This window comes from Brachyistius frenatus, unplaced genomic scaffold, assembly GCF_029030835.1.
Source record: "Brachyistius frenatus isolate BFR_SWC_R1_liver_20210118 unplaced genomic scaffold, ASM2903083v1 Contig_21, whole genome shotgun sequence".
Lineage (NCBI taxonomy): Eukaryota > Metazoa > Chordata > Actinopteri > Embiotocidae > Brachyistius > Brachyistius frenatus.
In genome coordinates, this window is record NW_027210620.1 from 4,507,327 (window position 1) to 4,531,805 (window position 24,479).

The 24,479-nt window shown below is 42.3% G+C and overlaps 3 protein-coding genes across 3 annotated transcripts; 1 reads left to right on the forward strand and 2 right to left on the reverse strand.

Moving 5' to 3' along the window:
- Window positions 1-141: 141 nt before the first annotated feature.
- On the reverse strand, window positions 142-13,024 carry parp1 (poly (ADP-ribose) polymerase 1). Its single transcript, XM_069696602.1, has 23 exons — window positions 12,797-13,024; window positions 11,292-11,454; window positions 10,369-10,484; window positions 10,030-10,244; window positions 8,074-8,164; window positions 7,871-7,987; window positions 7,343-7,519; window positions 6,782-6,944; window positions 6,367-6,507; window positions 5,988-6,227; window positions 5,760-5,825; window positions 5,544-5,676; window positions 5,230-5,425; window positions 5,009-5,137; window positions 3,857-3,940; window positions 3,515-3,637; window positions 3,287-3,415; window positions 3,100-3,198; window positions 2,784-2,936; window positions 2,498-2,625; window positions 2,333-2,394; window positions 1,873-1,987; window positions 142-934 (listed from the first exon to the last, which is right to left on the reverse strand). Exons 1-23 carry the CDS (start codon window positions 12,917-12,919, stop codon window positions 853-855), a joined length of 3,045 nt encoding a protein of 1,014 aa, XP_069552703.1. The 5' UTR covers window positions 12,920-13,024; the 3' UTR covers window positions 142-852.
- On the forward strand, window positions 9,008-9,979 carry adorb1a (adenosine receptor B1a). Its single transcript, XM_069696271.1, has one exon. The coding sequence runs from the start codon at window positions 9,032-9,034 to the stop codon at window positions 9,977-9,979; it is 948 nt and encodes a 315-aa protein (XP_069552372.1). The 5' UTR covers window positions 9,008-9,031.
- A 906-nt stretch (window positions 13,025-13,930) lies between the features above and the next one.
- Window positions 13,931-24,479, reverse strand: LOC138619816 (adenylate cyclase type 8). Its single transcript, XM_069696600.1, has 20 exons — window positions 24,309-24,479; window positions 23,133-23,876; window positions 22,505-22,654; window positions 22,056-22,186; window positions 21,707-21,818; window positions 21,451-21,578; window positions 20,993-21,151; window positions 20,453-20,687; window positions 20,116-20,286; window positions 19,899-19,999; window positions 19,334-19,535; window positions 18,502-18,594; window positions 18,153-18,313; window positions 17,787-17,868; window positions 17,428-17,586; window positions 16,841-16,987; window positions 16,547-16,639; window positions 16,310-16,424; window positions 15,906-16,108; window positions 13,931-15,633 (listed from the first exon to the last, which is right to left on the reverse strand). Exons 1-20 carry the CDS (start codon window positions 24,462-24,464, stop codon window positions 15,418-15,420), a joined length of 3,558 nt encoding a protein of 1,185 aa, XP_069552701.1. The 5' UTR covers window positions 24,465-24,479; the 3' UTR covers window positions 13,931-15,417.

A 24,479-nucleotide genomic window follows, 5' to 3' on the forward strand; every position in this document is an offset into this window, starting at 1 on the left:
GAAAGAGAAAGCCTTCAAAGAAATAAATCAATCATTTACTCAGTATGAAAAACTCGTCATGCAGATTGACATTTAAAATAGATCTAATGCGCAGCACATGAGAATAAAATGACTGACAGATGTTTAGGGATGCCTTTTTTTTTTCGGGATATTTTATTTTATTTGAGGTAAGCAAGAAAAAGACTAGGAAAAGTTGTAACGCATAGCACGGCAGTTGTCTTTTACAGAATACTTCGCATAAACAGTTACCACATTATTTTTTTTTCAGCAAGAAGACTGCTTGAGACACAAACAACAAAACAAATATATACATGTCAAACCTTGTACAGTATCTTCATACCCAACATTCTACAAAATGTGCATCGATGTGCATCGTATCCGAGCAAAAATAGAAACATTGGTTAGTTTGTCTGCAGATTGGTTATTCACAACTCAAAAGTCCTTTAAACTTGCAGTACTACACCTCATTAACTACAGGTTTATTAAAGAATGACAGAAAAAGATCCTTTACATATTTAAGATCAACATTTGAGACAGAACTAAAATTCTCTGAACCTTTCTATGCCCTGTAATATGAAACGCTTCAACTACTGCACTGAGTTGTGACTTTCCAGTCTTATGAGCAAGTCAGAAGTAGGTAAGTAAGTAGACCTGATGCATTACTAAGGAAGACTACCTGCTAATAAACCTGATGAAAAATCAGTAAAGTGACTTGAGATTTCCAATGACCGTTGTAAAGCATGTTTTAGCATCACTCCTTTGCCAAACATGTTCTGTTGCAGAGACTGAAGGCCTGGAGGCAATAGTGGTCTTGTCTTTTCACACTGAAGAGGGTTTCGGACACGGCTCCTCTCACCACAGGGATGTCTGGTAGTTAAACTTGATCTTCAGCAGGTACTTCATGTTTATCTGCGCTACATCGTACACAATGTACCTGGAGGAGCAGTGGTTAAAGGAAACAAAAGGATAATATGACCAACCTAGTGGAAAGAAGCGATCTGAGGTTAGAGATTATTATTTTGATAATATCAATGTTGTGTGTGTTGTGAAGAAATCTGGTCCTGACAATTTGAATTCACCACCACTGTACACCAAACCTTCAACTACTGGTCTTCTTTACCTCGTCATCAGCTACCAGTCTAAACTGGGTTGGTGGTTCAATCCCCAGCTCCTCCTGTCCATATGACTAAGTGTCCTTGGGCAAGACACTGAATCCCAAAATGCTATGACCGCTTACCATTAGGGTGTGAATAAATTCCTGCAGCTCACATGGTAACTCAGCCTCATTAGTGAGTGAATGTGTGCGCGAATGGAAAAACAGTGTAAAAACGCTTTGAGACCGCTAAGGTGATAACGTGCTATACAAGTGCAGAACATTTACTGTTTATGTCAGGTATGAAACATCGGGCTGCCCTGGATATTTAATGATCACATGGTCAGAAAACAACCTTCCTATGACAGGATGAGTTTTCTGAATATTAGCACAGATGTCCACATCCCAGACACTGAACCCCAAGTTGGCCTCGATGGCAGGTGAACATGGCAGCTCTGACACCATTGGTGTATGAATGGTTGAAGAATACGCCAAAATTTGTAAAGCAAAACCTGAAAAGGTAAAAATGAGCTTGATAAGAGCAGTGCGTTTACTTTGTAATAGCAACATCAGGCCTAAATTCTGACTATATACCAGAACTTGGCAGGAAATTGCCAATGGCAGCAGTTAAATTATACTTAAATCATTCACTTTTTGACTGTACATATTTATAAACCACGACTAAATAATTAATGATATTGCCAACCAGTAAAAATGTGGGGCCATTAAGCAAAATTATCATCATATTCATAAAGAAGGAGATTAATATGAAAGGATACTCGTTGTACAGTAGACTTGTGTCATCAATGTTAGTGTGGGTTCCTTTTCCCAGAGGCACTTGCACGCCGTCTAAAGTAACAGCAGCGTTTGGATCGGGAGCAGTTCTGCCCAAACCTGGAAAGAAAAAAAGAAAACATTTTATTCAACCAAAATTTGAAGAGCACGAACAAAACCTGCATACAAATCAGAAACACCTGAAATGCCAAATATCCTGCCATAACAATGGCATACCTATTATATACATGTATGTTATTTCATGAAAGTACTTTCTTTCATCTTTCATCATTCGCATTTATGTAGCAGAGCACAATCATTGTAAATTTATGTTACTGTTGAGAGCTAAGTTCACAAATATAAATCAAAACAAAAGACAGGGACACACAAGATATAGTACTATTGGAATAGAAAACGTATCACTATCTAAAATATTCAACCCAAATTCAATTCTAATTTTCTCACCTTTAACACTGTGCTTGCCCTTCGGTACTTTTGTAATGTGGGAGGCTTTCTTCAGTTCATGCCTGCATTAAAGAAAAAAAAAAAGAGTACCATGCATAATCTCATACAATCACAACAACATTTTCAAGTTTGACACTTTTCTTTCAAATTCAGATTGTCACTCACATGTTGCCCAGGGCAACCTCGGCCAGCAGTAAGAGGCCTACGGGGTCAGACTGCGAGGTGTGACAGTAGTTTGCACTCTTGGACACCATGTCGGCAAAGTACACACCTTTGCCGAACATGTAACCAGTCTGGAAGGAGAGAAGGAAAACATTTACGTAATCCAGGACTCGACAGGACAAAAGGTGGGTATTTATTGAAGAGGTGGTGTTCCTCTGTTATATAAAACAAATAGAGGTGAAGCTTTTAGTTCAATCAGCTTGAACTCAACCTGGTAAAGGACACTCACCACTGGGGCCTCTGGAGGGGCGATACGGAGACCCTGAGACAGAATACCAGCGTAGTTGGTGGTGCGGGAGCCGTGCCACAACAGCTGCCGATTGTGCAGCTCCTCAAAGGGACGGAACCGCTGGTGCTCTCCCTCTCTGACAATTTTAAAGATCTAAAAGACAGAAAACATATCAGCAGACACAGTGAGAGCACAATCAAAGCAGGACAACAAAGATAAGTTATTATGAATTAAGATTTCTGCAAACTCATCATTCGAAACATAATTTAATGACGCAGTTGTCCCCCTGAAACTGTTTTCCCGAACAAAGACTTACCTCTTGCACTTCCAGTGTGTACGTGTTGTGTGTAGCAGCGTGGGTGTTCTTAACGTATTGCGTGATGACTTCGGCCTCATTTGTCGTCTTGTCAACAACCTGTGAGATAACAAACTTATCAAACGCTCCTTTTTATACAATGACAAAACATTACTTGAAACGTTAGTTAAGGCGCTAAACTCTTTACCTCGATCTTGGTTTTGAGTTTCTCGTAGTTGATGTCGATGGGGTCACTTTCATTGTCCTGGGCTCCTCCTCTCAGCAAGCTGTACGCCACTTCAATGTCCAGCAGGTTGTCTAACATCTGAACTTTAGCCTGGGCAGTGACGAACGTGATGTATTTAACTAATTAATAAGTTAATCAAAAAAAACGGCACAGCAGTGAGAAGATTTTTTTTAATTTTAATTTTTTAACCTGAATGTAGTCGAGGGTGTTGAGTAGTGGAGGTTTCTTCATGCCAAAGTCGTGAGGTATCAGGGTGTAGAAGCGGTTGGAGAGGTCCAGTATCCGCGCTTCAGGCACACGATCTGACACAGCCTGCAATAAAAACATGACAGATGCAGACAAAGCGTTGAATATTGAATGTTGAATATAGGGTAGAACGTAAGCCGGTCCAACCACCGGTACAGAAGAACCACCGGTTATCATGTCAGAATTTCATCGCGAGCCAAATGTGTTTGTTGAAATAAATACACCAGAGTCCTATGAACAGGAATCTCAACAGACAGATGAACACAGAGATTGTTGATAACCGACCTGCTGTACATCAGTGAGGAGAGAGTAGGCACTCTGGATCTGCCTCTTACTCAGCTTGCCGAGAGGCATCTTCTGAAGGTCGATCTGAAGACAGACAGGGGAAATGAGCTTGTCAGTATAAAAATAATGTCCGCTTATTTTAACACTATTTCTCATTTGCAGAAAAAAGCTAATTATTGTGCTGTTAAAATAAAATGGTAGGACTCGCAATGTATTTTCTTTTCAAAACAAAAGATTTTCTACTGAAGCGGTGATGACACGCGGGCTTTCCCTTTAAATTGGTTAGTTTAATATACTTTGGGAAATTCATTTTGTGTCTGTGCAGTTGTCAGACAAATTCACCAACAGCAGAAGACTTTATAATCAAAAACAAGCAGTGCTCCACAGTATTATACATCATTTTCCAAAACGACATCAACCAACTACCAGGTACAGCAAAATGTGAGTTATACAACTGTCATATCACAACAATTTGTTGATGGAACCAATACTTGATAAACCCAACAAAAACTTCACAGAGGGGTAAAAAAATAAAAATAATTTGATTTTATACACTTTATTAATCCCCAAGGGGAAATTTCTTCGCTACAGCAGGGGGGCTCTCAGGGGGGAGCTGCTGCAGCAGGCTGCCACTAGCGCAGCGCCAGGTAACCTGACCTGTGGTGCATGTTTTTGGATGATGGGAGGAAGCCGGAGAACCCGGAGAGAGCCCACGCAAGCACAGGGAGAACATGCAAACTCCGCACAGAAAGGCCCAGGACCGGATTCGAACCTGGAACCTTTTTTGCTGTGAGGTGACAGTGCTAACCACTGCACCACCGTGCCGCCCTTCTTTCTGCCTACTGATTCTTCATTGTAATTGAGTGACTTAAAATATGGTCTCCAGAATTTCAATTTCAAAAAAGTATCCCAATAATTATTTTATTACATTGTATGTATTTATGAAAGCTCACCAACAACAGTTCTGCACATCTCCAAAAGAAGTGACATGACCTGTTGCTATTTGTTCCTCTTTCAGAAAACCAATTTAAAAAAAAAAAAAAAAAAAAAAAGATTCAAGGAAGCAGAGAAAAATTGCAAACTATGATAAACAGAAGAAACCAAACCTGGCCTGGAAATTTGTGTTCTTTGAACAATTAACCACAGTCTCACCTCAAACTCTACCATGGCCTTCTTCATGCTCTCCACATCAAAGATAATTTTGATTAGTTCCTGCACAGGTTTGGCCAGCTTGGACTTTGCGCCAGCGGTGGCTGTCAGCCTCTTCACTGCCTCCTCGTCCTGCCCAAAAACAGCAAAATTATAACTGAAATCAAATCCCAAAATGTACTGTGGGAGTTCTGCTTCCTAGTTTAGTGCAGGTTGGTGTGTACCTGTCCGTAGTCGATCTCCAGCGGGTAGAACTTATTGGGATATTTGGTGAAGTTGGACGAGCTCCAGTCGTTGCCCGTCTTCTCCTTGTACACAACCAGGAAATTATCCAGGGCATAGTTCTTGTCATGGAATTTGTCCAGCTTGTTGCCTCCGATGGTGGTACCAACTCTGCCCCATGACCGGAACACCCAGTACCTACAAGTAAATGACAGATGAGCAGTGGAGGACATACGCGAGTCAGACTGGGGACAGAGATAATATTTCAACAAACAGTACAACTGAGAGAGTTGGTATCAAAAAGAAGTGTGAATACCGTTTCTGTACGTCATCCTCCAGCAGCTGCAGTTTATAGTAGGAGTTAGTTCCTCTGACGATGTCCACGAGACCCAGGGTCGCGCTGTACATCTTCCCACTCTGCTCCAGGACGTGGGCACTGTTCTCCAGACCTGTGAGTATCAAAGCCGATCACAGTCAGCAGGGGGAAACAATGACGGACATGATGTTCTCAGTTCACTGTACTCATGACTACCTGAGTCTGGATCCACAGCAGCTCCACCTTTGACTGTGAGTTTCATCTTCTTGGCTTTGCTACTACCTGTGACGGCAAAGATGCAATTTTTTTTATGATGTTGTACTCCATAAATACATAAACCTAGATCACCTTTCTAAAACCTGGTATTCAAATAGGTATTAATAAACGCCATCGCAACATTCGGTGCCTTCATAACTGCTAACCACAGTGAGAAGTGGACCTCACCTTCCTCCTCCTTCACCCTCCCTGTGCTCTTAGCTGCCAGCGCTCCAGACTTGGAGGCCACAGACGGAGCCTGAGCTTCGACCTTCACCTCGGCACCCCAAGGTGAGATGGCGTGCAGCGAGACCAGTTCCTGGAGGGCTTTGCCTGAAGACTTGATGTCCGTGAGGAAATCCTCAGAGACCACACGCACGCCAGCCTCCCTCACTTCCTCCATCTTCTTACTCATCTTCTCTACCTCCTCTGTGAAAACAAGGTGACAAAGATTGGGTTGGAAGTTGGAAATGTCACATTATATTCTCCAGTGTTGAGAGATTAAGTTCTTCAATGTAACCGTTACCGTCCCCTGCTTTAATTCCTGCTTAACTGAGTGGGTACTCACTCTTGGTGCTGATGCAGAAAGAGGCCTTATTGGCTGTGCTTGTAACTTTTCCACCCATCTCCTCTACAGCAGCCTTCAGGTCGTCTTTGTTCTTACTCAGCTTCCCCACAGCCAACAGCTTCATACCAGTGAGAGGTTTATCTATAAAACAAAATATACAGACATAAGACCAAGTTGTTTTTCAGTAACAACACTCAATGGAAACTTTTGGTTATTTATTGTTCACATTGCACTGACAACGTTGTGTTCATTAAAAAAATGTTTCGCCATTAAGTATTTTAATTGTTCCAATATTCAGATGTGATTGTATATTTAATGCATTCGTTGAATCAACTCACAAGATCGGCATATAGGGAGGACATAAAATACACAGAGGACATAAATGTACTGTAATATTTGCAGGATATTAACCCACCTGAAGGTGCTCCCTCTGGCAGCAGTTCAGTCGGCGCGCTGGATGCACTCGCCAAAGGTTCGACTTTGGCTGTTGTCGGGGTTTGGGTGGGAGCCACTTTGGGGTAAACCCTGTCCTGTCGCTTGAACTTGAATTTTTTCAGGAAGGGGACTTCATGGAATTCCTGAAATGACAAGTCGTGAAAGTTAGTGCTGACCCGTAAATCCTATTGGCTTTGCGATATCAATACATGTAATGAAAACAGCCTGAAACACAATATACAAGAAACATCATTATGTACACCTGCCACGCCACGCTCAGCATGTGAACATTGGGACTTTTCAGATAAAATGAAAAGTCAAATAGAGCATCATGGTAATATTATATATATAATGTTATCGTACATTGCAGATTTTCCCCATATCTTGCAGGCTTAATTCAAATTTAAAGCACAGTGTCAGCTGCAACTCAAAGCAGACAGTCGTTTTCATATAAATAGCCGAATCCTCCTTCCTGCTCATTGAAGATGACTTCCACGTAAAGAGTTTTCTAAAAGGAGCCTGGTGAAATGAGGTGACCCACCTTGGGGATGGCCCAGTCTTTGCGTATCGGGGTTGCGGTTTTGAACACACACTTAGTCCAGGCTGAGATGTCCCCTGTACAGTAGTAAGCATCGCCCTTAAACACCAGCTGGCCCTTGCACTCCTTACAGGCCTCAAGGGCACCGAAGGCCATGCCGTCAGCCAGACTGTCGACGAGCTGTCAGTAAAACAACACGTCATTAAACAGAAAAACTGGAACACGCTGCATTGTTATCTTTGAGTTTCATAAAAAGACTCAATTCATGTGCAGCAATACAAATAATTTGCTTTCATATATTGTAAAATCATATTGCACACATTCATCTGAATTAGCAATAATACATTAGACACACAATCCTCTTTTACAGCCCTAATATGAATATATACAGACGTGACCTCAGACAACCCGATTCTTCAAATCATACACAGAAAATATACCAGAAAACTCCAGTTTAACGTGTCTGGGTCTTAATCATTTAGATAACAGAGGATATTCAGATCAATAAATTATGAAATGAGCTTCTCTTGCATTGGACTCTCCGGACGGAACTTCCTGTCCATTTGCAATCAGCAGCTCCTTCATATCATTGGTTGAACAATATTTCCTCAGCTTGTCCTTGAGCCCCCAAATCAGCTGACTTTGACTCTGCAGATACAACGCAAACCAACGTATTACCAAACGTAATATTATGTTTTTATTCCAAAATGTGAAACGAAACAGAATAAAAGTACCTTCAGCTGCTCTTCCAGCTTTTTCTTCTCATCCTCTTGTTCTTTCTTCTGTTTCTTCGATACTCCATCAACCTCATCGGGTTTACGTTTCCTGTAAGCGTAAAATACAAGTTCAGAAAAGGTCTCCTCCAAACTTCAGCTGTTTTTCTTTTAGTAATTCAGCAGGGGCAAAAAAAACCCAAAAAAAACATCCAAATTAACTTCCTAAATGAGGCGCAAAGGGACACGGGACGACAGTTAAGATGAGCAGCAAACAAGCCGGAATCTGACACCTTTATTCATTAAGCAAAATCATCCGGGTCCCATCAGTTAATGGGCAGACACGAACACAAGCCGGTACATGTCTGCACAATCCCAGGTGTCAGTGACGGCGTCACACACTCTGCCCTGACAGGAAAAATGTATTGGTGCCCCCCCCGTGAGACTGGACACTGGACACACACACGTGAGCTAATGACCATCCAGAGCACTCAGTCGCTCTCTGAGCCGTTTCTGTGCTAAAATAAATAAATAAATACAAACAAGACAAACATCTCTCATCAGACAACAGCTGATGGAAGGGAAGAAGGGGGAAGATATAAAACAGCCTCCTACAGGGTTGTCCAAACAAGAGTGATTTTCTGTGTGAGGACGACACCGGTTGACTTTCTTAGCTGATTGAATGAGAACACTTTTATTAATGGAAGTAGACTGGTGAGAAATGTACTGCTGGAATACGTTTCATCTTCAGACAGAGTAATTCAGCTCGACTTCTAACTGGAATCTGATTTCTCTCCTTAGGAAAACGATGGCGAAGACGTCTCTACACCTCTACAGTTTCAACTCCTCCCGTCGGTTTTCCACTTCCCGACAACTTTTCCAGAACTTTTCAACACCTCTTTCCTCCAATGTCTTCTCCTCTTCACTTTCCCCGTCACCTCCACCTACCGACTTGGTGATCCCCCTCAACGTGGCGTACATGGCGGCCGAGCTCGTCATCGCCTTTCTCTCTACTGCTGGCAATTTACTGGTGTGCGCCGCTGTGGGCCTCAACCGCAAACTACGCACCGTCACCAACTACTTCCTGGTGTCGCTCGCGGCCGCCGACATCTGCGTGGGCGCGATCGCCATTCCCTGCGCCATCCTGACGGACATCGGCTTACCGCGTCACAATCTCTACCTGTGTCTGCTCATGCTCAGCGTCTTGATCATGTTCACCCAGAGCTCCATCTTCAGCCTGCTGGCAGTGGCTGTGGAGCGCTACGTTGCCATCTTCAAGCCCTTCCGTTACCAGGTCTTGATGACGCCTCGCAACGCCGCGCTGGTGATCCTCGCCACATGGCTGCTGGCCTTCCTCATCGGGCTTGTGCCTTTGATGGGCTGGCACAAGACGCCGCCCGATTCAGGCTACTGTTTCTTTGTCCTGGTGGTGGACATGGCCTACATGGTCTACTTCAACTTCTTTGCCTGCGTGCTCGCACCCCTGGTGATCATGTTCCTCATCTACGCCCAGATCTTTGTGGCGGTCAAGCGGCAGGTGCGCCGCATTGCGTCGGAGCAGAGCGGCAGAGGGGAGGGACGGACGAGGGCCGCAGCCAGCATGCGGAGGGAGATGAAGACGGCCACGTCTCTCTTTCTGGTTCTTTTCCTTTTCACCATCTGCTGGATCCCGCTTCACGCAATCAACTGCTTCATGCTGCTCTGTCCACACTGCCCTGTGCCACTGGAGCTGCTGCTCGCCGCCATCATCCTGTCGCATGCAAACTCTGCTGTCAACCCCTTCCTATATGCATACACCATGACAGCTTTCAGGGACACGTTCAAGGCCATTTTCTTGTGCAGCGGGACGGTGGGAGACAGAGAGGCTTCAAACGGGGCCAACGGTGGTGATGACCGACGTGAACATCCGACCAGACCACGCCTGTGATCCCTGAACAACATTCAAAAACCAACATTATCCCTTCTTCTTTGTCTCACCCTTCAGATTTGACGGTAGGAAGTCTCTTCTTCAGCTCGTCCTTGTCTTCGGCCCGCAGTGCGTTGAACCCCTTCAGCTGGGCGGCGCTGTATTCAGGCTTGAAGACCAGCTCCTCCCTGCGGCTCACGAAACACGCTGTGTGGTACCAGCGGTCGATCAGACCCAGCTGGGGCTTCTCAGGGTCCACAGTTTTCTTGGACACACGAATCTGGTCCTGAAGGAGAATCCAGAGGGTCACAGACGTTAAATATTTATCGCTAAATGTATAGTATTTTACACCGGTTACTCTTAAATATGAACAACAGTTTTTCTGTGTGACACTAAAAGTGGCTGCAAACCTTTTCTATTTTCTGCTCACAGCCTTTGCATGTGCTGCGGTTGGACTTGGCATATTCCACTGCAAAGTCATTCAGCGTCTTCTCGCCTTTAGCTCCACTCTTCTGGTCCCCTTTTCCTGCTAGAGAGAAGGTGTGCAATTTTAAAAGTCGACTGATTGAACTTGATCCAGCAATAAAAAAATATGCTACATAAGTCTGGAAATGCAACCAAGATGATGTTGAACATTTTGTCTGACAAGTCAAAACCCTGTTTTCTAACCAACGGGGTGATATGAAAAAAAACCCCAAAAAAACCTTCACCACCGAGAAGCTAAAACGAAGGAATGTTTAGCCATTTTGCTTGAAGAATGACTTACATGATGAGTTGACAGATATTTATCTTTAAGCTCAGTGACAGATTCAACTCTGTCTAAATAAGTCTAATAATAAGACTGTGATACAGCTGCACCTACAGTGAGATCACCAGGAAGCTTTTTTTTTTTTTATCATATATGACTGTGAGACATTATAGTGTGCAGAGATGTTTGTTTTCTATGATTCATGTTTGTTTTTCCACTGATAAAAGAAAGTCAATAACCCCTGTAAATGTAGACAAGACAAGTGAGCAGGCAATAATAATTATCATATCATAAAGATATTCCCAATTATGGGAGAACTGACTTTATGATTGTCAACTGCTGCTGCAGTATACGTTTGGATGGTGATGTGCATCTCTACGTCTGTTTGCGGAATCAATATTTACCCAATCGCTAAATAAGAAGACACCATTGAGTTGACAGTGCCTCTAATTATGAATGTGAAATGTCATAAGTCATGTTTGCTTATAATAACTGAGGGTTAACAAGCTTGAGCTGACATTAAATTAATTCATTGGATATTAGAGAGCCTAACATGAGTCAAATCTGTGAGGTTGAGGCACTGACCTCCTGCAGCTCCACCGCTTTCAATGGCCTTTTTGACCTTCTCCTGGTCGTCCCAGCGCAGGTCGGAGTAGCCGGCAATGTCAGCGGTGGACTGAGCTGCAGCTCGCTGCCAGAAGCAGGAGAAGTGGTGCCAGTGCGGGACCTTCCCATCGAACATGGGCGACTGGAGGACAAACAACAAACAAAGCAGACTCAAAGTGAACAGTATGTTTGGAGTGATGCAGTGGTGACGCAAGAACCTTATCCGCTAATATATTTCTGCTGATATGACCAGCCAATAAAATAACACCTTAATTATAACTAAATGCAAGAGCATGAAAGTAAGTGCAACAATATGTCTGCTGTGTGGAGTTGTTTTTTTTTTTAAATTTTAAATGTCTGTAGTGGACAACGAAGTTGCTCGTTGCAATGACCGCTCAGTGTTGTTCATGCAAAGAGAAGCCAGATCACAGTCCTTCAACACTAGAAATTGATCTGCCATCTTAAGAACAGTCATCTTGATCATTATGATGCATTTGTAAAGAACAAATAGAACGTGTCTGCATCAGTATCAGTCCAAATAGTTGGGAAAATATCTGCATAGTGAATATCCTAATTCCAATATCGTGCATCCCAGATTGTGATGAGGTTTTTCTATTTAGGCGAGTATTATAAAACACGACGGTGTCGTTAGAAGAGAATCTTTTCGAGTCATATTTATTTGCAGGGATTTAGACAGGCGAAAAAGTCTCATCTTTTCTTTTGCAATATCATGTTATTTGTAAAAAAAAAAAGTTCTGTCTGACAAAATAAAGTCCAACGTGTGACGGGTCCTTGCGTGACACAATAAATAACTAATGAAAAAAGAATGAAACATACTTCGAGATGTCAAATACAGGTTCTCAATCCATATTAAAACATTTCCTTTTGTAACGGGGTCATTGATAAAATGCTTATAATCAATAAAGTGATTAAACTGCCCTTTGCCTGCTGACTCCAGCTCCGTCCATTAGAGGGAACAGTGATTGGAAATCTGGAGCTCCTCCACAGGCCATGAATAAGGAGTCTGACTGCGCAGAGACATAAAACAGGTTCCTCACGGATGACTTCCAGCAGCAGCTTTTACGCACGGTTGTGATTTCGCCTCCGGAGGTCGATGATCAGCTGTAGCCTCCACGCAATAAATGCATTGAATAATTGATCGATACGAATCATTTTGGGGGAGACTCAAAAGGCAGGATTGTAAGACTAGGGGGGGGGGGTCAATCAGAGACGGGCTCGGCGGCTCTTTGTGAACAAGATTCAATGAGCAACGGTCAGCCATTGAAATGCTAACTAGGGCCTAACTTAGCGCAACAGAAACCACACTGTTCACTACATTTTCCGTGTTCTCCACTCGGGTGCTAAACATGGACTAAATCTGCTCATACGGCCACGTGATCCGGAGGAAGAAAACTCTGGCAGTAAGCCGGCGGACACAGCAGGTTTCCTCGGATGGACAGGCTCCAGACGTCGCTGCGTTATACCTGCACCATGATGGCCATCCTCAGCGAGTCTTTGGCGATGTTTTCTTTGCATTTCTTGCACGAGGCGCGGCCGCTCTTGGCGTATTCCGCCTTGTACAGCTTGTCCTCCTGAGAATCTGCCATAGTTCTTTTGATGTTAAAGCCAAACGAAATGAGCAAGCTGACAGCGAGGAGAACTTTTTGCGGATGAGAAGGAGCCACAACAATCAGCGCACGCACAGGCTGAGATGCGAAGCCCCGTGTGCGTCCGCGGCACCAAAGAGAAGACGACGCGGCGAAGAGGTCTCACTCGGTTGCTGTTTTCCAGACACCAACACGACAAGAAAAGCGTCAGCAGTTTCACAAATTAGGAAATGCCATTCAAGATTTGAGGTAAATCTGTGCTAATCCCTTTATTTACAGTCGTCAATACTGTCAGCAAACGGTAACGTTTAATCTATGTTGTCAATTATTCCATGGGGTTTGAGCAGCAGATGTGGGTCAACTGCTTGGTATTATATCTTTGTGACAGAGGTTCCCAGATGTGGACTGATTTGCTTCCACAGTAGCTGACTTAGACCTGACTTCACTTGAACTGTAGAAACTTTCAACACTTAAATTTGAACCTTAAAGATTCAAAAACAATGAAGATGAGACAGCAACAGGCGAGTTCTCCATTATGTTAAACAGTAACACAGCCTTGAACACAGATTTTTGGTAAATCAGAGACCATTAGATGCCAGATTTGTTGATTTCTGTGGTGATAATATTATTCTTCTGAATCTGCCCCAGGGAAAGAAAAAAAATAAAATAAAAAGTACAGGTTAATGCCCAGGTACACAAACTGAACTACCGAGTGAGCTATCTTTCATCATAGAGGATCTCTGAGCAGGACCAGACTACATCCACAGATTACCCGCGCGAGCATCAGCCAGAACTAATGGAGTCAAGAGAAATCGTCGAGTTTATCAAAGGAAGGAAAATAATTTGATCCTAAATCAATATTGGAACAAAAACTCACGATTTTCTCAATTATTCTCACTGATGCGTGTAGTTTGTTCTCATAACCAAAGAAGGTTGTGTTCTGTTTAATTCACAACAATGAACATCACATCATCAATCATAGGCACAATTAAAATTAAATAAAACCACAGCTTTATGGTCATTACTGTTTTTTATTGGCAGAAATGAACTGTTAATGTGAAAATTATTTAAAAAACAACAAAAACAAAACAGTAATACAGTAATATGCCTAGGAAAAGAACACCAAACGTTTAGAAAACACAGCCTAATCTAAAAAGGCCCAAACCTGCATTTGTTTCATCATATAAATCTTGCGTTTATTACATATTGATGTAAATAGTAGACTTTAAGCAATTTTCTTTACATTTTGATCATATATTAACAATTACATATGTGAACTTGATATTTTTTTGGAAAGGTAAATGTACACAATAATCACACAAAAAAATCCCACAGAGGAACTTGTCATCCTTAAAGTTAAGACAAAGAAACACATGCCAGATTTGCAAGATTATCATATGATGGAGTCAGTTTGCATCAGACCTGCAATATAAAAGCAACCTTCTTTGTCCTTTGGTTTAAGTAAGAATGACGTGGTAGGTGTTTTTGGCATTAAAGTTGATTCAGCAGCTATGTTGGAAATAGACCTGTGGTCAAAAAAAATTGGGTAAAAGTCAGGCAAATCTGAATCATGTTCAGATGTTTAAAAAAAAACAAAAAAACAAAACATAAATCCAGAGTGACATTGACAGTGACACAAAAGCAAATACCACCTCAGTTGGAGCTGTACATAGGTGAAAAGCATTTACAATATGAAACCAAGCAGCAGCCAGTTCATAAATAATGGGACTTCTGTTTTGTGTATTATCTTTACAGAATGAAACACAGTGAATAAAGTCATTTTAACACACATTTAGAAATGAATGAATAATAGTTGCCAAGTACAAATAATGCTTCTTCTCTCGATATGAAATGTATTCTGAAAATGTGTAAAAATTATGAATGACAGTAAAAAAAACACATTTGTCAGAACTTTATAGGCCATTGGTATAGAGGTGGAGCTGGTTGCTTTGAGGTATTCTGGGTTTTTGGCTTTGAGGTGTGACATCTGTTTCATCCCAGCAAGAAAAAAAAAAGACATGTTGGCTTTTGTTTTGTACAAAATGAACTTAAAAGCTGAAATCAGTGCTCACGGTGTGTAGATATGGCATTAAAAACAGAGCACAGTGCTCTCAAGATGCTTATTAAAGTTTAAAGAGGCCAGTAGGACACTTCACCCTTGTCTAAGTAAAGTTCAGAACACGCCACTCTATCGTGCATACAATAATTGAAGCTCAGTTCTAGAACCCAAGAAATCTGACCAAGGATGATGTCCCCTACAAGCTGTCCAAAAGATTTAAAAAAATTTTTTTGAGACGACAAGGAAGATGAAGAGGACACAGTCATGGACGTAACCAGAACAAAGGCTTTTCTAGGATTGGCTCATACTTCAGTTATACCAGCGTCTCTTAGCTAATTTAATTATGGCAAAGAATGAAACATCAAAAGTAAACCAGTAGGAACAATATGGCCGGACTGTGTCCCCCTCTACGTGCAGTCATCTCACCCTAACAATGCGCTTAACACTGCTGTTTGCAGGGATTCAGACTGAACCCCCCATTGATCTCTCTTATCTTCTCCTTGTGTCTGGCCTGGACGAGACCAAACACCAATCCTGCCAGCGTCATGCGTCCACTCGGCCGCCCGCCCAGGCGGCCATCTGCTTCAAGACTGGCCCCCTTTCTGCGCTTGTTGCTGATGAAATAGGTGCGGATTTTCCCCTGGAGCTCACTTACCTACAACAAGAGTGGTATTGTTAAGATCTTTTAACACAACAGTTACAGTGGATTAAAATCGACACAATATTTCAGGCTGTAATGTCTACTTCCTGAACAAAACTGTTTTTATTTCCTTTTTATTAGTGTAGACATTTGAAGCAGCTAAATGAAACTCGGCCATCGCCATCAGTTTTGATTACACTTTATAGAGAATTGTGGAATCATTAGTATAGGCTATCACTCTTTAACCCTCACCGGCTACAGGACGTACAGAATCAGTTTCCACTCACCCCCTTGACAAATATTTCTCCCCGTAGCTCCAGGACGAAGCCCCACTCTGTCAGGATCGTGTGGGTGGCCTCTGTTACCTGGATACGTCCACTTACACCTGTGGTGTCCATGCGGCTGGCCAGGTTCACTGTTAATCCCCAGATATCGTACTGTGGTTTGGTGGCACCGATAACCCCTGCGACCACTGGCCCGTGGGCAATGCCTGTATGAGTCCAACCCCGGGAAATGATTTCAGTTATTTAGGAGTCGGGCCGAGACACTAGAAATCCTTAGATAATTCTTATACAATGCATTGCTGATGTATGTGTGTGTGTGTGTGTGTGTGTGTGTGTGTGTGTGTGTGTGTGTGTGTGTGTGTGTGTGTTTGTATGCGTGCAAGTAGGTCAACCACTTGGCCACTTACCCACACGCAGCTCAAAGTTTTGGGCAGTGTGCCTGTTCATCTCTTTCAAAGTCTCTTGCATTGCCAACGCAAACAAAACCAGCTCACTTAGGTGATTCCATTCATCCACTGATGCCTGAGGGAGACAAAGATAGATGGAGAGTTTGTTACAGAGAGAGGGCATCAATGCAAGTGCCAGTGAAAGAAGCAAATGTTGTTGAAAAAAAAATAATGCGGACCACGCACAAGATCTCCCACCTCTTTGTCTGGAGCTAAACCTGATGCCGCCATGTAGCAGCTCCCAATCGTCTTGATCTTCTCCACAAAGTGAAAGTACGATTCTTCCAGCAGCTAGTGAGATGATAAAGAGATCAAATTAGACATTAAGCATCAACAATCGATCAGTAGCCGTCCCTTTTGTCAGCAGTAAGCCAACTCCACCATGTTTCTTTTAAAAAAAAATTTTTTTTATCAGATAAAGAAATACTTGAACAGGGAGGATACCACGTAAATATACTACAGATATAAGTCAATTTTCAGTCCTCTACTCACCTCATCAAAGCCAGCAATGATCTCATTCAGCAGTCTAAGGCAGTCCACTCCTTCATGTTTGATCTCTTTCTGCTCAAAGTACTCGTTGAACCCGGCGATAGAGGCAAACATAACACCCACTTCATCATAGGACTGGGAGTAAAGCTCCTAAAGCGAGAATTGTGTCACACACATTAATCATGACAGGGGGGTTCTTAAAAACTTTTTTTGTTTGACCCAAATATGGACTGATTTATAAAATTATGATAAAGTAGGAGGTCAACTGACATTCTCAAATGTAGGTAATATGACACTTTAACCTACATTTCACCTATTGTCCTTAGAGTAGAACATGATGTTGATTTTGGGTCTTATTTTATGTTATTTAATTATATACTGTATTTTTTTTTAAAAACTTTTTCATTCTTAATTTTTTTTAAGGAAAATAAAAAAATAAAAATTATTTTATGTATTTCAAGTCCAATCAGTATTATTAAACGCATTAAAGGCTCTACTCTCTGAGACAAAATTCAGCACAGGAAGTGCTGTGGACTTGATTGTGTGAGTCATAGGTGGTGAGATCAAAGGTTTTAACGTGTTTTTGGTACCTCATCGTTCTTGCTCCTGTCCAGGAAATGTCGTGCCACATGCATCGGCAGGATGTTGTGTAACAAACACTCATTATGTTCCCGTAACTCCCTCATGTCCTCCACCTCCTGTTGGGCCTGCAGACGCCACAGGAAGTCCAGTCTGGCAGTGGCCTCCCACTGGAAAGTAAAGGATACAGCATCACCTGCCTATGACACACTACTTTACCTGTCCGCTCAGCAGTCAAGAGTTTTGGTCTCAGTACTGCAGGTCAGGAAAAATATAGCCAAGAAGACTAAAACTAATATTCAAACTTCAATTTATGATACTTCAAGCAAACCGTACTAAAAACAGGGACAACCTCAGAGTTTATCAGTACCTGCCGACCATTGTAGAAGACAGCAACAATAAACATGGACATGAGCAGGATGGAAATTCCTTTTCTCCTGAGATACTGAGACCTGTAAGGAAGTAAATTAAGAAAGCTGATGTATAGAGATTATGTGTAGGTGCAGGATTAGTACAGTAACCACTGCTGTGGTAAGAATACTTAAAGATATAAAGAAAATCTAATATTTATGACAATTATCTATACTTTAACAAACCTTACCACTAACACAATCATAAGAACAGCAGCCACTTAATTAATAAGATTTGAATGTTAACGAATTAAGTCATTAACAAACTATAAAGTATTGAAACTACAGCGTTCCTACAGTTTGCATCCTGCACACCACACACTGACCTGTGCAGCATATCATGGCATGTGAGCGTGAGGAAGGCCAGGTGGATGAGGTAGGAGTAGACAGACACTGCCAGCAGCAGCACCGCCAGCTTCAGCAGAGAGTTCAGACGCAGAAACACGGCACAGGTCACCATGGCGATCACGCCACTCAACACAAAGATCTGAAGGGACAAACAGGTACAGTCGAGGTTAAGAGAAATTAAAGAGGAATATGTTTTAATGACATCACTTTATCAGAGTTGAGATAACTTTTAGTACAGAAGATGCGACATATTTGTTTAATACGAGACTGATATTTAGATGGACCAACAAGAAATCTCTTTAAAATTTAAACTACTCATGTCCTCACATCAGGGTAAGTGCAGACGGAGAGCGAACCAGAGCCTGTGTTGGTCTTATTCATGATGTCAGCCTCTCCTGTGTTTGTGAGTGTGCACCACACCTGCAAGCAGCACACATAAAAAAAAATCACATGTAAATCTTGACAGTTAATAAAAGACTGAAATAGGACATATCACAATGAAATGGATGCACCTTTCCTCGTAAGACATATCAAAGATTTTAGTTGTTTTTTTGTGTATTATGTTCCATATTTATTATTTCTGGATGAAAGTGGCAGCTCTCGATATAGATTAGGTTTCTCTACTCTGAGTTACATATTTAGACCATCTTTAGAATCCAATATAAATGCAAACAAAGCAAAGACTATCATTTTTAGTAAGTTAAATACATCTTTAAGCACCCACAACTAAGAGGCCTGTGACTCATGGCTAAAAATAAACCTGCAACACCTTTTTTGGTTTTTAATCTTTTGGCACTTGGTGGCAGCAGAAACAAGTTGAGGGTAAAACATTGACTTACCATCACATTTCCAGTTGATTTGGCAACATTATATGTAATTTGTGTGTTCATTTCTGAAACGTTTTTGGTGTTTGTGGTCTTGTTTGCTATTAAACAGGCTTGGCAGCGCAGTTTGTCATCTGAGGTGCAAGTATAAACAGGGAAGTGAAACACTCTTCTATATATATTTCCAGTGAGGATAATGCAAATAACTGCTAATTTGTAAGGGTTATGTACATGTGGAAAGTTGAACTGGTGCAACAGTGCATATGTACAAAAATAAAAGTTGTGTAAAGAAGAAGATTGAACTTTTTCTGTTAATGAATCTCCACCTGTCTCACCATGTCAGTAGAGGCCAACCCAAAGTTGATGACAATAGCTGTGAGGGTGAGGAGGTTGCGGGCACTGTTGTTTTCATGGATCCAGCAGCAGAAGTGCTGCAGTGCTGCAGGAGTCCACTTGAACTCCTCAGCGAGGGCAATCAGTAGCAGCAGCATGTAGGCAAGCAGAAAGATGGAAAACTGGAGGACGGCTGGGAACAGTCTGCAGGTGAGGAAGAAGGATGTGATGAAAATGTTAATCTCACGTGGAAGTGCGGAAAAAGAAAAAGTGGTGATTTAAGGTGATGTAGCGTGAATAAAATGGGCCTTAAAAAAACAGCGCCTGTAACCTTATGATAGCAGCATGCAGTGCATTCTTGATACCACCTCCAGATGGCACTGAGGTTTAAGAATAATTTGATACTACAGATAGTTGCAGTATAATCAAAGATCTTGTTTTTAGAGTTAAACCAATTTCCTGTCAGAAATTGGTCAATGACCAGGTTTGAATTTCAATAAAAAGACATGAATCAGCCAAAATAAATGAAATAACGCTGAGATTCATGGACAACTGGTTTCTCCCTACCTCGGTGCAGGGATGAGGATCTGGGCAGCCATGAGAAAGAGGAGCATGATGAAGGAGCAGACCAGGTTGGTGTTGAACATTTCATCTCTCATCTGGGAGAACTGGACCAATCAAAAGAGATGTGACTTGCACTTGTCCATGAATAGCTTTGGAAATGTTCCATTTGTTTTTCCAAAATTACTTTCAATTTTTCTGACCAACATCTATACCTGCGTACCATGTACTCGATGTGTGTGTCCTTGAACACCAGGGTCAGCGGAGTGATGTGCTCCTTGTGCATACGCTCACTGCTTCGAACCGCAATAGCATGTTTAATGCGTTTGTTAATCTCTTTGTGGGTGGACTGCCATATGTTGGGCATTGAGCCGTTCGTAAATGAGGCCAGGATCTGCAAAGAAAGAATATGAATGATGGATCAGGTCAATCTAGATGGACTTATACTTTTTAACTCATTTGATAACTGACCTCAAATATGACTTGTGCTGTATGTTTTAGAACTGAAATCCTTCACTACTTAACATAAACGCAACACCATTTTGTATCCCTGCACTTACACTATTCATGTCCATGCTGATCCCAAAAGGCATCCCCGGGATACACGTTCGAATAGTTTTCTGGACTTTGGGGGGCTCGCTATGGTCAACTTTGTTCCTGTCCTCCTGATGGCAGATGAGGAAGGTTTCGATGTTGTGTTTTTGTAAAAACTCATTCCTGTCACGGCCATGACCATCCTCTGTCTTGTAGGTGCCCTCTAGACAATCCAGAGTCGCCCTTGAGATGTGGATTCGTCTGGTTTAGGGAAATAAAAAACATTGATGTATAAAGAAAAGGCTATTTGGTTTACTGATCCAAAGGCAAACTTCCCCTAATGAAGGTCTAAGGATCAAAACATTATTGTAGTGAGCACAAGTGATGGAACCTGCATGTTAATCTTTGTTTTCTGTCCAAGTCAGGAGTTTTTGATCCTGTACACCTGTCTCGGTTATGGTAATGCAAGAATTTTGTTGAAATTCTGAAAACACATCGAGGCACAGTTTTGTGTCACATCAAGTCCTACTCTGCTATTTGCTGGTGCTCACAGAGACCACACTCACCCTGGTATGCCCCCAGCTTCCAGCATGTTGGCGATGCCCACATCCCACGACCAGACATCAAACTGCCATTTCTGCAAGCCCAGCACCCCACAGAGGACAGAGCCAGAGTGGATCCCAATCCTCATGTCAATGTCAAAGTTCAGCTGCTTCCGTACGTACCTGGTGTTGGCGGGCGATAAAGTAACCACGTTAGGCATATATTAGCTCCCATCTTACATAATTGTATTGATGTCTAGTGGTATATGTAAGATCATCAAACATCATATATTACAGTAATAGTTCTGGTAAGAATTAAGCCACCCAAAGTCTTATCAGTGTCCTGAGCACAAACAGAAATAAAAAAATTCTACTTTTGTCTGTTCAGCAGAGTTTGTGTTTTTAAATATGATTTGCTTAAGTGTTTAAGTTTTATATCGTTCTCTTGCTGACATTGCTTTAAATGCTAAGTCAAGGCTGACCGTATGGTGTTGATCATAGCCAGGCCCATCTCAACGCAGTAGCGGGCATGACCACGCTGTGGCTCCGGGACCCCTGACACACAATAGTAACAGTCTCCCAGTATCTTTATCCGCAAGCAGTGGTGCTCCTGCGATGAAACAAGACACCAGTGAAAATAGTGTGGCATAAGAATGGAAGTGTCCAAAATATATAATCTGTTATATATTATCAATAAATATATATAAAATAAATACTATAAAGTGTGCAGGTTCTCACCTCTGCCAGTCGGTCAAAGCGTCCAAAGAGCTCATTGAGGGTCCGAACCAGATCCTGAGCTGACATGTTCATAGACAACAGAGTGAAGCCCTTGATGTCTGCAAAAAGGATGCTACAGAGGGTAGAGAAAGAGATGTAAAAGAAAACATTTTTATTTGATGTTCCGGTAAACACAGAAAGGAATCTGCCATTTGAAAAAGATGACATGGTCATCCTCCAATACAACCGTCCTACAAATGTGTTATATTTTCTATTTTAAAAATGTGAGGGGTGGCTGGTGATTCAGTGGCCTGGAGCCAAACAGGCTACAAATATTATCCTTGGCACACATGTCTGTGTGTGTGTGTACCTGACATCTTTGTACTGGTGGATATAGATCTTGTGAAACTCCTGAGGGTTGAGTTCATCTTCCAAACAGCTCATGTCACCAATCATCTCCAAGGCAACAAAGCGAGGCAGGATCGACAGTACCAGGCGCTCCTGTGAGGTAACACAATAATGTGACAGTCAAGAAATCATCGAGTGGTACTCATTGATCTCTGTAGCATCCTGTGTCCAGGATGATGCTAATTTACATTAAGAATCTAGGAAACAATTTATATATTTAAGATTATTAGAATGAGTTATTACCACTTAAAAGGTCAAAGACAAATAATAGCAATTTTTGGTTTCTCTTTCTTTGTGCGTGTTTTTTTTTTTTTTTTTTAAACAGGCTGATGGTCAGTGATTATGGTCACATTAGGTCACCATAAATTCCTCCAGCTCTACACTAAAGGGTAATAGCAGCCTTCATTGTACCTGTCTTTGGTTCTCTTGCTCTAGTTTGAGGCGTCCCTCAATGCAGCGTCGCGTCTCCAGGAAAACCTGTCGCTGGGCATAGTCTGTCAGGTAGTGGATGAACAAGCCAGCTGTGTTCATACCCAGGTACAGCAGGCCTTTGGCAAACACCTGCATCCAAAGAGTTTACACAATACATTATTAACTCTAATTCAACCAGGAAAACCCAGAAAACTTGGGTAGGAAAAGAGATCTTGGAAAATGAAATCAGGTGAGGTTCAAAACCAGAGGGTCAGAGGGAAATTTCATATGTATGGTATTAAAAGGCCTTTAGCTACTGTAATATCTGGACTTAGCAGGCAGAGGATAGGGAGATAAAGAGGTACATTTTAGTTCAAGCTAAGATTATTTGTACAGCCAAAGCCAAATCCTCAAGAACCTTAACAGGATAACCTTATCTTCATCAGCATAATGAATAGGGTCATTCAAACTGCTGAGAGTTTGAAATATTTAAGAGTTTGATAAATAGGAAATGCAAAGAAAGAGAAAGGCCAAAAGTGAGCATAGACTTGATGGGTATTTATAGTTAGGGACTTATAAAGCCTTATAAAGTAGCATGCATTTAAGGCTTGCCAGATGATTTTCTCACCTTTTGCAAGAGCACAGCATCACCATAGTAGTGCACTATCTCCACCAGAAGGTGCAGTATTGAGGTGAGGGAACCGGCGCACATGGCCCACAGCAGAGGTAACGGCAACAGTGTGTATGTTGCGAACAGTGTGAACAAAACGTACCACGATGGATCATTTTCCAGACCATAAACCAGTCCAATCAGCACCTGTGTGGTCTGAGACAACCAGCTGGCAAGGCCAGCGTAGTGAAGCCACTGTGGGGACATTGAGTCTTTGCAGGTTAACACTACCATACAGAGAGCTATAGCTAGCGCCATGAAAAGGCCTGTCAGGAAGCCGCGCACAGTATCTGTGACAGGCTCTGGGGCCAGTGCCAGGTACAGAACCAGCATATGTAGCTTGGCCACCGCATCGATCACATTGGTTATGGCCAGAGAGTTGCGTCTTTGGTGAGAGGAGTGTTGCTGGTAGAGTTTTTCCAGGTCACGGGACTTGAAGGTGTGCCTTAGCATCGGTATGTAGACACCATGTACAGTGCGACCCCGGTGCACAAAGAAGTCAGCGTCGCTGACGTAGTCGTGACAAGAACCTCTGACACTGCTCTGTGTGCTGGTGGAGCCATGGGGCGTGGAGGGCTGGACTCTGAAGGTGGAGGAGCGTCGTTTTGCGACCCCACGAGAGGCCTTGGTGCGGATTTGACCATTGATCTCCTCTATGTAGGTGTCTGTCGCAAAGATTTTGCGTGCTGGTTTCAAACCCACCTGGAAATACAAGGCAGAAAATCAGATGTGTACATCTGACACAACTGTTCTGTCCCCATTTTGTCTGCTAAATGGCATGATAGTTTTTTTTAACAAGTGACCAGTGGGTTATAAGGGTCCAGTAAGGGCTTCATAGTTGGAAGAAACTACTTTTTCTCAATTGGAAAGAATGTGTTTTTAACTCTGTGGTACACAGTTCTTAATAATCATCACTGAAATGTACTAATATATCCAGAGGCCGAACCACAGAGACACATCAAGCATAAATTTCAGTTTAGTCCAGTTATCTTTCAGGGCATACGAGGTCTGTTCCGGTACACACTGTCCTGATAATATTGTAGGAGAATATGAACAAAACAATAGCAGACAAAACAGTTGAAAATCACCTAGACACAAAAAAATCCAATACTGAAGACTAGATCAATCAGTCACCTGGGCGTTAAGTTCCTGCTGGATAATGATGTGTTTGACTGCGTTCTGCCACAACTTCTTTTTCCGCCGCAGCCCAGGGGACAGGGTGGTGGTAAGACAGGCTGGCTCACACAGCTCCATCGGGGAGACCTGCGTCGTCTCAGCAAAGGTCACCATGGTAATGACCTTAGC